Genomic DNA, 15,032 nt, shown 5'->3' with positions numbered 1-15,032 from the left:
TGATGCCAAAGCACTGAGCTGGCCAGTCACCTCAGGGCAGGATGCAGAGATAAAGTTTCTTGACTTATGAGGAGAGGCTGAGGGAGCTGGGATTGTTTAGTCTGCAGAAGAGAAGAATGAGGGGGGATTTGATAGCTGCTTTCAACTACCTGAAAGGGGGTTCCAAAGAGGATGGCTCTAGACTGTTCTCAATGGTAGCAGATGACAGAACGAGGAGTAATGGTCTCAAGTTGCAGTGGGGGAGGTTTAGATTGGATATTAGGAAAAACTTTTTCACTAAGAGGGTGGTGAAACACTGGAATGCGTTACCTAGGGAGGTGGTAGAATCTCCTTCCTTAGAGGTTTTTAAGGTCAGGCTTGACAAAGCCCTGGCTGGGATGATTTAACTGGGAATTGGTCCTGCTTTGAGCAGGGGGTTGGATTAGATGACCTTCTGGGGTCCCTTCCAACCCTGATATTCTATGATTCTATGATTCTATGACACCTTAAATGACTGTTTCTTGGAGCAGCTAGACCTGGAATCCACAAGAGGAGGGGCAACTTTTGATTAAGTCCTCAATGAAGCACAGAATCAGGTCCAAGAGGTGAATATAGCTGAACCACTTGGTAATAGTGACCATAATATAATGAAATTTAACATCCCTGTGGCGGGAAAAACACCACAGTGGCCCAATGCTGTAGCATTTAATTTCAGAAAGGGGGACTACAGAAAAATAAGGAAACAAAATTGTCAGACACATAGATTAACATAATTTGTTGGGGAAGAGTCAACATGGTTTTTGTAAAGGGAAATCATGCCTCACCAATCTACTAGAATTTTTTGTGGGGGGTCAACAAGCATGTGGACAAGGGGGAATCCAGTTGATATAGTGGATTTAGATTTTCAGAAAGCCTTAGACAAGGTCCCTCACCAAAGGCTCTTAAGCATAGTAAGTAGTCATGGGATAAGAGGGAAGGTTCTCTCACGGATTAAAGATTAAAAGATAGGAAACAAAGGGTAGGAACAAATGGTCCATTTTCAGAATGGAGAGAGGTAAATAGTGGTGTCCCCCAGGGGTCTGTACTGGGACCAGTCCTATTCAACATATTCATAAATGATCTGGAAAAACGGGTAAACAGTGAGGTGGCAAAATTTGCAGATGATACGAAACTACTCAAGATAGTTAAGTCCAAAGCAGACTGTGAAGAACTACAAAAGGATCTCTCAAAACTGTGTGATTGGGCAATAAAATGGCAGGTGAAATTCAATGTTGATAAATGCAAAGTAATGCACATTGGAAAACACCATCCCACCTATACATATAAAGTGATGGGGTCTAAATTAGTTGTTACCACTCAAGAAAGAGATCTGGAGTCATTGTGGAGAGTTCTCTGAAAACATCCACTCAATGGGCAGTGGCGTCAAAAAAGTGAACAGAATGTTGGGAATCATTAAGAAAGGGAGAGATATTAGGACAGAAAATATCATGTTGCCTCTATATAAATCCAGTGTACTCCCACACCTTGAATAGTGCATGCTGATTTGGTCGTCCCATCTCAAAAAAGATACATTGGAATTGGAAAAGGTTCAGAAAAGGACAATAAAAATGATTAGGGGTCTGGAACGGCTGCCATATGAGGAGAGAGTAATAAGATTGGGACTTTCAGCTTGGAAAAGAGTCGACTAAGGGGGGATATGATAGAGGTCTATAAAATCATGACTGGTGTGGAGAAAATAAATAAGGAAGTGTTATTCACTCCTTCTCATAACACAAGAATTAGGGGCCATTAATAAATGAATAGGCAGCAGGTTTAAAACAAACAAAAGGAAGTATTTTTTTCACACAACACACAGTCAACCTGTGGAACTCTTTGCCAGAGGATGTTGTGAAGGACAAGATGGGTTCAAAAAAGAACTAGATAAATTTGTAGAGGACAGGTCCATCAATGGCAATTAGCCAGGATGGCCAGGAATGGTGTCCCGAGCCTCTGTTTGCCAGAAGCTGGGAATGGACGACAGGGGATGGATCACTTGATGATTCCCTGTTCTGTTCATTCCCTCTGGGGCACCTGGCTTTGGCCACTGTCAGAAGACAGGCTACTGGGCTAGATGGACCTTTGGTCTGACCCAGTATGGCTGTTCTTATGTTCAGTCAAGCCCTCACCACCCTTCCCAGGCCAAAGGAGCTGTCTCTTCTGGGGACCGGGGCAAGGAATCCCTGTGTCTGGAATGCCTGTGTCTACCAGCGCAGATCCTAGAGCAGATCCTACAGCGCAGATCCTAGAACTCCTCCTCCATGATGGAAGAGGAGCTCTAGGATCTGTTTTCTCTAGGGGCTGGGAGGGGAGGCAGAAAAGCAGATGGATGGAGGACCCCAGTCCTGGTGGGGGTGGAGAGAGCAGAGTTGTGGGACCTCAGGTCCTGGTACTGCAGGGAGAGGGAGCCCAAGGCTGGAGAGCTGAAAGGCAAGGAGGACCCTGACGCAGGGGGGTAAGGTCTGGGGGTAGCATTGGAGGACCCCACCCAGTGCTGGGAGAGGGAAGAAAGGGCAGTGGAAGGGAGAGGTGGGGTACTGGGGGGATACCAGTGCTGGGCGACAGGCAAGGGACGATGGAGACTACTGGCTGGCACTCACCTATGCTAGGGGTGAGGGGCCCCCCTGCGCTGGTAGAGGGTCCTTCCGGAAAGGGAAAAGGTCCATCGGAGGCAGAAGGGCAGGGTCAGGGTCAGCCTCCCCTGGCACTAGTGCTTGGGGGCACTAGGACCCTGCGGCAGCAGGCAACTCTGGGAACTGGGCAGAGTGGAGCCAGCTAGGGAGGGCTCGCTCCTTGCTGCTGCCATAGAGACTGAGCCGAACCCGAACCCGGGGGGTGAGTGCGGGGTGCAGGCCTGACCCCTGCTGCTGGCGCCAGGCCTCCTGCTAGTCCCCTGGGCTGCCCTGCCCCCACTCCATGTCCTCCTGAAGCGCCAGGCCCCACAAAGCGTGGGAACTGGCACGGTTGCCCCAGTCTGCCCTATGGATGGGACAGCTCTGGATGGATCTATCCTCCATGAACTTATCTAGTTCTTTTTTGAACCCTTCTACAGTCTTGGCCTTCACAACATCCTCTGGCAAGAAGTTCCCCAGGTTGTCTGTGCAGCTGTGTGAAGAATTCTTAGACCATGGTCCTCCAGTAAACAGACCCAAAGAGCTTGACGTAGAGGGAGATTAAAAACAGCACGTTGGTTCCTGGTGCATCCCCAAGTTACATTAGAGGAGATCACTTATTTATTGAGCAGCATCTGTACAGTTGAGAGAGGAAAGGGGATCTGTGCTCCAGAGTTTACAATCCGGGGCCCTATCCTGCAAAGCTTATAGACACAAGTCATTTTATGCAGGTGAGTTGGTCCTATTGAACTCAACAGATGTTACTTCCATGCATACGTTTTTGCAGGATCAGTGCATTTCAAACACAAGCTACATTGGATGGCTACATGAATATCCCAAAAGCCCTACCACTGTTTCTGTTAGGATTGTCTCTATTAAAAGTGTCACCAGTTTAACTAAAGATATGCTGTTAAACTGATTTAGTGAAACCCATGTGGACGCTATTGAATGGATTTAAACCAATTCAAATTCGAGCCCCCTTAGTTTAAACTCTAACCACCTTAATTTAAACAATCTTTAAATTAAATTCAAATCATCTTAATTTAAATCACTTCAATTAAAGGAACCAGGTTCGAAACCAGTTTAAGAGGGTTCACACAGGGATTTGCACTGGTTCAACGAAATCGATTTAAAAGCAGATATGCATTAAAACTGCTCCAAGGTCTAACTCAGTCAAGACTTCCCATTCCCTTTTCCTCCTGGCACTGGGGGCGAAGGTGTGGGGAAGGGGGCTACAGCAGGAACTGGGGCGGGATCGCAGGTGTTTGACACGTGGCTCGGGAGTTTGCTACGCTCCTTGAGTCCAGTTAGCCCCATGGCAGTCTTGCTGCCCGGGCGCCCCGATGCCAGGACAGGTGACCGGCTCAGGGCAGGATGGAGCTGCGGGACCAGCTAGCTTCGCATTCCTGCTGCGGGTCTAGCTCTCAGTTGCTCCGTGGAGTGAGCCAGGCTCCAGCGGGGGGCGGGTGGGCGGCGGCAGCTGGACCCATGGCTCACACCGGGATTGGGGACTGGCACGGCGGGAAGGGGGCGACTCGGGGCTGGAGCAATGCCAAGGGGGTGCATGGCCAGACCCCCTCCCCCAGGCAGGGCTGGGCCCCGGGGTGAAGCCCCTCGCTGCCCCGGGGGGAGGCGCGCAGCTTCTCCAGGCGCAATGGCCCCGCGGAGCGCACGGGAGTGGCCAGCCGGGGGTCCCCTCGGCTCCCCGCCGGGCGGGCTACCGGGGTGCCCGGCCCCCGGGGAGGGAGGCAGCTCTGCAAAGTTTGCAGCCGGCCTGGCCGGAGCTCGCCGCCCCCGCCGGGCCCTTTGCACACGAGTCCCCGGCGCTTCACACGGGCCGCGGCCGGGGCCAGATAAAGAGGCAGCTGCGAGCCCGGGGGGGTGGCTGGAGCAGGGGGACCCTCGCGGAGAGCCAGAGCCGAGCGCGCCCCGGCAGGTGAGGATGGCGCAAGGGGACGGGGAGGAGAAGCGGCACTTGCTGGGGGAGCCCGGAGCCAGGTGAGAGGCGATTTCTCCCCCTTCAGTTACCCCCTCCATGGGGCAATCGTGTAACCCCCCCCTCCCTTCTGAGCCTCCTCCCAGTAACAAACCCCAGTCCCCCTTTCCTTCCCCCATAGCACCCTCCCCCTACTCTGTCCCCTGTGTCTCCCCCATCTCTTGCAGGGGATCCCAGTGCTTCCCCCAGCCCAGCTCTGCAGCTCCCCAGGCTGGCCTGTCTCCCCCCTGCACTGTGGGACCCCAGGGAGAGAACCCAGCCTGGCTGCAGCCTCCTTTCTCCCATTCCAGGCTGCCAGGCCCAGCTCCCCAAAGGTATTTAGGTGCCCAGCTCCCATCAGTGCCAATGGACATTACGCACTTACCTACGTTTGAGGATCTGGGTTCCAGGGCACCTGCTTCTGGCTCAGCAGGTTCCCTGGCTCTGGTGTCTCTCTGCCCGGTGTGTGTCTGCCCTTCTGGGGGGAGAGGGTGACTCTGGCACAGAAGGGCTCCCCAGTAATTTAGTCTGGGGGACCAAACCAATCCACTGTCTCCATCTGCTGCCCTTATTGGGAGGAACTTGGAAATGGGGGCTACAGCTGGAATAACTGTGGTTCCTTCAGTGTTAAGGGGGGGGGGGAAGGAGGGCTTGCCTGGCAGGGAATGAGTGATGGGTGGAAGAAGGAAGGGGTAGGGAATCTCCTGCTTTAGAGCTTCCAGTCCTCCCTGGATGGAGGGGAGTTTTCAAGCAGGGGAGACTAGCTAGACTTGGCCCAGGGCTTTCATGAGTGACTGGTGATTTTTAGGGTGCCCAGAATGAGATGCCACCAAGGGGTCTGGCTTTCAGAGGGTGAGTGCTCCAGCACTATCTGAGAATTGGGCGTCTCAAGGTGGGCACCCAAAAATCCCTAGCTTCTCTTGAAAACCCTGGGGCACATTTCCTTTGGGGGGTGGGAAGGGAAGGGCCTTGGGCACAAAGGGGCATCATTTTAATTTCAATTGGAAATCTCTTTCCCCCTTTCAGACCCTCTCCCCGAGTTTCTCAGCCAGCAGTTCCCAAGGGTGATCAGTAACGGTGACTCTCTGTCATTCAGGTCCTATCTGAGCATCTCCGAGAAGAACTTTCATAATTCCATGCTCAAGTACATTCCAGACATGTCCTCCATCGAGCTGGGCCTCCCGGGGAACCAGCATTGTCATTCCAACTGGGCTGCTGGCAGCCACTACGATTCCGAAAAGCAGCGGGCTCGAAGGAAACTCTACATCGCATCTGTGATCTGCCTGGTCTTCATGACAGGAGAAGTCATAGGTAAGACGCCAAAGTAGCCTATGTTGTATGGCTTCCTTGGCTGGTAAGAGCCAAGATGCTGGAACAGCTAGATTGGACAAGAGATTTTTCTCCACCTCCTCCCTAAACTGTTATGTGTGGCTATTAAACAGCTGCCACGGTCTGCCCTAGAAGTAGTTGCATTTCATTGTTCAAACAGCTAATCCCAAAAATATAATTGTGTATCTGGGTAAGGGCTTCGTCCCGCAAGGTGGGCACTTGGTAGGATCAAACCTTAGGGCCCTGATCCTAAGCCCATTGAAACTGGTGGCAAAAACTGCCAGAGGGGCCCTGGGTTAAAGTGGCAGACACAATGAAAACCCAGGTGAGTATTTTGCAGCAGGCTCCGGTTATAACCAGGAGCCCCTCTGGTCTCAGGAGCCCGCCATCACATGGACTCTGATCTTTCTTCAGGGTTTCCTCGGCACTGGTCGCGTGCCCTGTCTGTGACGGGCATAGGGGCAGCATTGGTGCTCCTGGAGGCTTCCATCCTTTCACTGACTCATTCTTTCTCCTCCACGACTTCAGGGGGATACCTGTCCCACAGCCTGGCCATCATGACAGACGCAGCCCACCTGCTGACGGACTTCGCCAGCATGATGATCAGTCTGTTTTCCCTGTGGATGGCCTCACGGCCGGCTACCAAAACAATGAACTTTGGCTGGCACCGAGCAGGTAACTTGCTGAGTGTATTCCCCTGCAGGGCAGGATATGAAGCCCAGGTGCTCAATGGAAGAACAACACTGGGTGTGGTGACATCTAATAATGCTCCTTTCTGCTGCTGGGTTTATCTGAAAGGAAGGGAGTTTCCTTGGTGTGGGGTTTGCAAAGGCTCTTGAATGGAGAGGGGAGGGAGGGACACTTGCAGAGCAGTGGGGGATGGGGAAGATGTCCAGATCCCACACAAGTCCCATCTGGCCAGTGCAGGCTAAGAACTGGGATCCAACAGACCCAACCCTGCAGAGCACACACCTGAATGCACGGGGGGATCACAGAAATCTGGGTGCAAGCTGTTTGCTAACCCGACTCCCCCGAGCCGGTGAGCCTTGTGATTGTCCCTTTTTACTGCCTCTGTGGATCCACTGTTCCAGGATCGTTGGCACCTCTGGCTCTAAGATCATTAGTTACCCCTGTGGGACCCTACCCCAGCAAACACCCATGCTGAGCCACTGGGCCCTTCTGGCAGCAAGTACTTCCCCATCACGTTGAGTCCAGTTGTAACCAGCCCCGTGGCACTCCTGCTGGAATGGGATGTTCCCCTTTCCTTGTTCTGACCTGGTATTTGGGTACAGTAATTCCCTCCCTCCTTTAAGGGCCACCCCTATTAACTTCCATCTGAGGGCAACCCGAGAGTTAGCTCATCACTTAGCTGCAGTTCTAACCAGGGGAACAGCTTTGCTGAAGTCAAGGAGAGCCTCCTGCGAAATGCAGCAGCTGAAAGCCCACATGCTGGGTAGATTTATTTCAGCCCACTATCTGCCCAAGGGCGGGGAAACCGCCAACTGCCTTTGCTCTCTACATTCTTACAGAGGCTCTTTAGTGCTGCAGTTGTTAAAGGTCTGTTAGCATTCCCATTGCCAGTCTCCCTTTGTCTGTCTCTTCTCTCTGGCATTTGTGAGATACCCAGTCCCCTTCTCCGCTCTCCATTCCCGGCCATCTCCACGGTGTTTTTCTGCTGTCGTCATCTTGACGTCATTAATTTTTTCCTAACTTTGAGCTAACGCTGTGGAAAGTGCCGGACCACCAGCCTTGCAGACTGAGGCCTGGTCTGTAAATAGATGTTTACAGGCTATCCTATCATATCATATATATCAAATAGGCTGTCATGATTTCAGTGCGGGAAGGTGGCATTTAACTGAAATAGTTACATCTGTACCGCTCCGAGCACACACGTAGCTCTCTTGGGGTAAAGGTCCATTAGGCCCTGTCTAAACTCAAAGGTTGTATTGCTTTACCCATCCTGGGATAGTTAAAATGGTATCCGCTTAGTATGGATGCGGTTTTACCCGTATAAAGGTGCTTATCTAGTAAATAGCTCATTTCCATATGGGAAGGTATAATTGCATCCACACCAGCAGCTGTACCAGAGTAACTAGGTTTAAAAAATTACACTTTGGAGTGAAATAAACTGGTACAAAATCTGTGTAGATCAGACCTTGTTCTGGTATAGCTTATGCCCCTTCCCTTACAGGTATAAATGATACAGGGGTACGCACCTTTATACCAGCGTCACTGCATCCACACTAGACGGGGTTGTGTAGCTTTAACTAGACTGGGAGAGTACAGAGGTGCAACTTGTGCCCAGAGAGCTGAATTCAGAGAGGACACGTCAGCTATGTTTCAGAGGGGGGCACAAGGGGAGGGTAAGGTGGTGTGATTGACGAGCCGAGGGGCTGGAGGAAAGGTGTGGATCAGAAGCAACAATGAGGGGGTGACTTAGAATTGTTAAACATAATTAGGACTAGTCCTCCTGCGGAAATTGACCAGTATAGCTAGAGTGGAAGAATCGTTATTCTGCTAGAGCTATGCCAGAATATTTCCCCATGTAAACCAGCCTTTAGGGGTCAATTCTGCACACCCCCCTCCCAGCTCCAGCCCCTATATGCTGCTCCGGTGCTGTATATGGACCATAAAGGAGTTGCAATTTCCCCTGGTGCAGGAGCTGCATAAGGCCAACGGAAGTGGCTCACCACAGACCCCACTCTCAGTCCCTGGCGCTGGGGGAATCTGGGATTCTGTGCAGCCCTGGGGAGGCAGCCGTGAAGCCAAGAAGTCCCTGCATGAGGCTCCGTGGCCGCTGTCCCACAGGGTGGCGAGTGCTGGGTGTCTGGAGGAGGATTTGCTGTGTGTTTCTTGCTCTCTAACCCTGCGTGTGCCGGGCTGTCTCTGCAGAGATCCTGGGGGCTCTGGTCTCAGTGCTGTCGATCTGGGTGGTGACTGGAGTCTTGGTTTATCTGGCCGTGGAGCGTCTGCTCTCAAACAACTATGAGATCGAAGGGGACGCCATGCTCATCACCTCCGCCTGCGCTGTGGCGGTGAATATCATGTACGTCCGGCCGAGTCACTGGCTCTTGGCTCCTCTGAGAACACTCCAAGGCGATGGGGCGGGAAGGGTCATTCATTGCTGGTCAAATTGCAAAGGTTAATCCCTCACACTGGAATGTTTCTTCTGGCCAATCCGAAAGGCCTGCCCGTCCAAACAGGCGATTAATCCGGGGATTAGCGGTCTCCCGAGGCCCGATCCTGCTCCCGTTGGAAGCCCCTGAGAGTCTGGCCGTTGATTTCCACTGGGAGCAGGGGCAGGGCCTTGGTTGGTAGAATGCCAGCAGGGATTTTGCAAGTGAGTTTGGAAGTGGCTGTGAAGGGTTCTGTGCTCCTCTCCCCTCCTTCCCACCCCCGCGCTCCCTGGAGCTAGTGTCCGCTGCACGCGGCTTGCACTAGAATCCAGGGCACCAAGGGGGCTGCGGGGTTCTCAGCTGTCTCCTCGGCCTCTACTGGGAACTACCAGACTGGGGTTCTGTTGACCCAAGCAGTGGGGCATAGGATTGAGGATCTGAGCCTCCCTCTGTGTCAGGGTTCCAGGCCCTCTGTTACTGAGCCAGAGTGACGCAGGCCAGAGGGTCTGTGGTTAGCGCTGTACGTTGCAGTCCGGGTCGGAAGCTGGCAGCGAGAGCAGGGTGGAAACTCGCGCTGCACCCTGCATGGGGAGATGGAGGGGAGGTGGCTTTGCCCCTCTGCAGGCAGGGCTTGTCTCGACTGGTGCAGAAGGCATGGGAGGAGGCCGTGGGCTGAGGTGCCACGCTCCGTGACCTTGCTGCTCCGTCTTTCCCTGAAGAATGGGAGTCGCTCTTCACCAGTCAGGTCATGGGCACAGCCACCACGGCCATAGCCACCGTGGGCACAGCAAGCAGGGGAACACCAGCGTCCAGGCCGCCTTTATCCATGTGGTCGGGGACCTGCTGCAGAGCGTTGGCGTCCTGGTAGCTGCATACATCATATATTTCAAGGTACGGGCTCTGTTGCTAAGAGTGTCTGGGTGCAGAGGGCTGGAAACTCCCCACTGTGCGATGTACGAGGGATCTTTCATTTGTTGTGGCATGGAAGCTGGAGCATGAATCGTGCTGTCCTAGGTGGAGGAAGGAAGAGGTGTGGTCTGAGCACAGGCCACAGGTGTGGTCCGAGCACAGGACTGGGAGCCAGGAACTCTTGCGTTCTTATCTTTGCTCTGCTGGTAATTCCTTCTCTGTCCTTGAGAAAGTCACTTAACCTCTCTGCCTTAGTTTGAATGCCTTGCCCAAGGACACAGAGGAAGTTAGTGGCAGAACACAGATTATATATGAGTTTTTTTTTTTCAATTGCATTTCACTTACTTCACCCACCACAGAAATGCAGCCACCTCTGGAATGGCATGCAGCAGCTGCCTAGCAGCATTGCACAACCATGTAGGATAGAAAGTAAGGAATTATGTGTGAACTTGAAACTTCAGGGGAATGCAGGGATGCAGCTATCCAAGTTGGAACTTAGTGGAGACACTGATGCCTCAGCTCTGTGCTATATGATCCTTATTGTCCACACATGGTCAGGATCTCTGCTTCTCTTCTCATCAGCAAGGAGGCAGAAGGTCCGGTGATGCTACACTAGGGCATTGGGGTCCACACTCAGGCCAGGTCTATACTGAAAATTTTTGTCCGCATAGTAATGTCGCTAAGGGATGTGATTTTATTTGCAACATTACTACGCTGCTCAGAGTTTCACATGTACAATTATGCTGCCAAAAAAATGCTTGTGTCAGGATCTCTTATGCACTTTTTTTGACACTATAAATTGCTTCTACACTAGAATCATAGAAGATCAGGGCTGGAAGGGACCTCAGGAGGTCATCTAGTCCAACCCCCTGCTCAAAGCAGGACCAATCCCCAACTAAATCATCCCAGCCAGGGCTTTGTCAAGCCTGACCTTAAAAACTTCTAAGGAAGGAGAGTCCACCACCTCCCTAGCTAACCCATTCCAGTGTTTTACCAGCCTCCTAGTGAAAAAGTTTTTCCTCATATCCAACCTAAACCGCCCCCACTGCAACTTGAGACCATTGCTCCTTGTTCTGTCATCTGGTACCAGTGAGAACAGTCTAGATCCCTCCTCTTTGGAACCCCCTTGCAGGTAGTTGAAAGCAGCTATCAAATCCCCCCTCATTCCTCTCTTCTGCAGACTAAATAATCCCAGTTCCCTCTCCTCATAAGTCATGTGCTCCAGCCCCCTAATCATTTTTGTTGCCCTCTGCTGGACACTTTCCTATACCAGCAAACCTTTACTCAGAGGAAATAGTGCAGCATTTTGAATTATTGGCACCTGGATGTTCCCTGGAGGCCTCCCATCCAAGCAGTGACCAGGCTGCACCTCTGCTTAGCTTGTGATCTGTTCAGCTGTCACAACACACAGTACAATTGCAGATGAAAAATGGAATTTTCGTTTGGCATGAAGCTGAGTAGCTCAGGAAGGAAACCACTGAGCATTGTGTAATGAGATTACGTGGAGTCTGAGGGCCATTGTTTGAATATGAGGCATTTGTGAGCTTTACATTAAATATACTGAGTAACTGCTTTCCTCCTCCCACCAGCCAGAGTACAAATACGTAGACCCCATCTGTACCTTCCTGTTCTCAATCCTGGTCCTTGGAACCACACTCACCATCCTCCGGGATGTCGTCCTTGTTCTGATGGAAGGTAAGGAGCTCCACAGAGCAGGGTAGTTAACCCAGTCCCGCCCCTGTGGTATGTTCTCCTGTGGGTTACAGGGTACCTCCCTTTCCTGCTGATGTGGGGCTCTGACCCTGTGTGCTTCTTGCTGTCTTGAAGGTACCCCAAAAGGGGTGGACTTCAACAACGTGAAGGAGATCTTGCTGTCCATCAATGGTGTGAAAGCCCTTCACAGCCTCCACATCTGGGCCCTGACTGTCTCGCACCCAGTGCTGTCAGTCCATATAGCTATCAGTAAGTATCTACCCTGCCTGCCCATTAGAGAGACAAGGTGGGGGAGGGAATATCTTTTACTGGACCAACTCCTGCTGGTGAAAGAGATGAGCCTTTGAGCTGACACAGACCTGAATAAGAGCTGGAAGGCTCGTCTCTTTCACCAGCAGGAGTTGGTCCACTAAAAGATGCCACTTCAGCCATTTGTCTGTCTAACATCCTGGGACCAACCCGGCCACAGCAACACGGCACACATTTAGGACCTGGTAGAAGTGCTCCCGTCGCTTCGGTGGCATTGGATCGGACCCTGGGGGTAGAGCAGCGTGCTCCAAGAAGATGCGCTTTGGAGGCGTCAAGCGCTCTTGGCAGAAAAGCTGTTGGACATGGAGGATCATGGGAGATTCCTCAATGCTGCACCGGCTTTGCCTGGTTTTGTGTCCAGCTCAGAGCTCTGCTTAGGTTCACCCAGAAGCTCATGATCCTTTAGTACAAAATTGGGGCCCTTTTTTTTTTTTTGGTGGCTTTGCACAAGTTTCCATCCCAAGAGACCTTTGTGCTTTGGGTGGGTTTTGCATAGGTCTCGCTTAGATAAGAGAATGTGATTCCCTGCACCCCCCAGATTATACAGTTTAAGACCCTGATCCTGCAAACTGATTGGCCTAGGCAGTCCCGACTGGACTCTGGGTAGTGACTGTGTCCTGAAAAAAATCACTTTTAGCTTTCTTTATTTTTATTTAAAGCCAGAAGGGACCATGGTGGTCCTCTCCTCTGACCCCCTGTATGATGCAGCAGCTAGCCTTTCACCCAGCGATTCCTGTCACTTGTGACTGAGCTGGAGCACTGTTATCTGTTGGCGAGACGATAGCTCTATCTGGGTCTATGGATGTAGTGCACCCTGGCAGGCTCAAAGGCCAAGTTTTTACCCCACTACGTGACCTCTCCAGCTTCCATGCTTGTGTTGGTTCCAGATGAAAACACCGACGCACAGACAATCTTGAAGGAGGCTAGTTCCCAACTGCAAGGGGCGTTCAACTTCCACACCACCACCATCCAGATCGAGAACTACTCTGAGGACATGAGAGACTGCCGGGAGTGCCAGAGCCCCTCCGACTGAGCGCCTCTCTGCACGGGGCGGGGGAATCGGTGACCGACTGTGGACCAACTGTCCTGGAAACGCTGCGACCTCAGAGCTCCTTTGCCGCCTCCCCAAACAAGGACGTGCTGTGGTCAAGTGGCCGTTCGGAGGCAGCAGGGTGCCAGTCCCTGGGGCATTGGGATGAGGTGATATGACCGTGTTCTCCCCTGCACTGTGTTTGAGAGACAGTGACATTTTCTTTTCTTTGCTTTTCTTTTTATTTCACTTTCATCCCATCCCAAACAGGGAGCATCACTTTTAATATTCTGAAAATAAAGCAGATTAAACGATTCTGTCCCTCTGGCTTCATGCTCTGTGTGGGAGAGCCTTGCACTCTTCAGCATGCTCTCGACTGCTTGGTTTGCCATAGGAGCAGCGGGAACGTCTAGTCTGATCCAGGGGCGCCATTTCACATTTTGGGGGCGGTGCAACATAGGCACCTGAGAACTCTAGGTTTTTTGCCGCTAACAACTTAGAAATTAGCTGACGGGAACACTGTATCTAATTTCTATATAAAGAAAGAAAAACATATATATACAAACGCCACCTAAAGCCATATTTTAAGTGTATATGTAAGTTTAGAACAATCAGGAGATAATACAGCAAGATATTCCCAATCCCAAGCCTTCAGGTATCAGTTTTGGAGCCTTAACGTAGATATCAGAAACACACGTGTATACTTTGTACACTCTCTTTAGTAGAGATAAATAAAATCTGCTTACTTTCTGTAACAGGCACTGTTACTGCCATTACCTACTCTATTTTAGTCGATTGTTTTTCACTCCACTAAAAACACAATTTTACTTAATTTTAACTGCACTTTTTAGCCCAAGCCCTGTGAGCCCAAGTCAGCTGACAAGGGCCAGCCAGCAGCCCTGTTACAGGTCATTAATTTCAGTGTAGCCCTACCTTAAGGCATAGCTAATGATCTCCACCAGAATAAACCCAGACCCCAGTTACATTGCTTCCCCCAAAACCAGTTGTCCCTCTCCATTTTCTTTCCCCTGCAAACTTCCACTTCAAAACCAACAGCTCTAAAAGGCCCCCCTAGAAAGCACTGCAAACAGGGACAGATGTCTGCAAGCCATCACTGAGAGCAAAAGCCTTCCAGTCCCCGCTCTGTTGCTTCCCCCCAGCCGACAGATGTGCATACAACCCCCAGCTCTACATGAGCCCAGCTCATGTGATGCTGCTGCAGGCAGCTGTTGGCTTTTTGACCTTGCTAGGAATTCGAGCAGCCCCATTCCCCCTGAATGAGGAAGACCTGCGCGCTTCACGAGCCTCTGCACCCTTCCCCATTTTTTGCACCCGTCAGTCACTTGCACACGCTACCGGAGGGAGAGTCGCTGGGGGCCTTACGCAGAACTGGCAGTCTTACACATTTCCTGCAAGATTCTCTGCCTGGGTAAGCAATGGCATCGACAGCCAAATGCTAAGGAAGTGAAACCTGATGGATGGATGGGAAGTGATTATTTTTCAAATGCTGAACACTGAGAGACAGAAAAATAAATTCCCGCTCTTAATAAAAGGGGCGGGGGGAACATAATCACATTTGGGCTTGGGCTGGAACCCTAGGCTCTGAAACCCCATGCGGGTCTCTTGCTGAGTCCAGGCTCCAGCCCTAGCCTGAATGGCTACGCTGGAATTTCTAGCCCCGCAGACCAAGTCAGTTGCCCTGGGCTCCAGGACTCCATGCTGTGGGGTTTTTATTGCCGTGTCAACCCGCCCTTAGAGGCACAGCCCTGACAAGTGGGTGCTGCGTTACCCCAGTGGGCCCTGCAGGGGGCACTAGAGAGACCAGCTGCAGCCAGGCTGGTGCCTTTGGGTCTCCACGCAGGTGAGGGGGAAGTTTCAGCCCCTCCAACCCCAACGGTGCAAACCTCACGGGTCAGGCCCCATCCTGCCTTCATCGGCGCTTATGACAGCTCCTTCCCCCACCCTTCCCCCGCCCAGCCAGGTTTTAACAGCTCACACCTGTTGACGAAGATTGCCCGTGACCA

General features: G+C 51.8%; 1 protein-coding gene across 2 annotated transcripts; it reads left to right on the top strand.

The window, feature by feature from the left end:
- The first annotated feature begins 4,577 nt into the window (after nucleotides 1–4,577).
- SLC30A2 (solute carrier family 30 member 2) lies at nucleotides 4,578–13,305 on the top strand. Of its 2 annotated transcripts, none has more exons than XM_073317617.1 (8): nucleotides 4,578–4,625; nucleotides 5,699–5,913; nucleotides 6,460–6,606; nucleotides 8,824–8,977; nucleotides 9,767–9,938; nucleotides 11,546–11,651; nucleotides 11,784–11,918; nucleotides 12,866–13,305. In XM_073317617.1, exons 2-8 carry the CDS (start codon nucleotides 5,739–5,741, stop codon nucleotides 13,009–13,011), a joined length of 1,035 nt encoding a protein of 344 aa, XP_073173718.1. In that variant the 5' UTR covers nucleotides 4,578–4,625; nucleotides 5,699–5,738; the 3' UTR covers nucleotides 13,012–13,305. The 2 variants fall into 2 exon arrangements, with proteins under 2 accessions (XP_073173718.1, XP_073173719.1); XM_073317618.1 differs by lacking the exon at nucleotides 12,866–13,305 and adding an exon at nucleotides 12,638–12,703.
- The last annotated feature ends 1,727 nt before the right edge of the window (nucleotides 13,306–15,032 follow it).

The sequence above is a fragment of the Lepidochelys kempii genome, chromosome 19 (genome assembly GCF_965140265.1).
Source record: "Lepidochelys kempii isolate rLepKem1 chromosome 19, rLepKem1.hap2, whole genome shotgun sequence".
Classification (NCBI taxonomy): Eukaryota; Metazoa; Chordata; order Testudines; family Cheloniidae; genus Lepidochelys; species Lepidochelys kempii.
The sequence above is the reverse complement of the archived record's forward strand: the minus strand, read 5'-3'. Positions and strand labels throughout refer to the sequence as shown.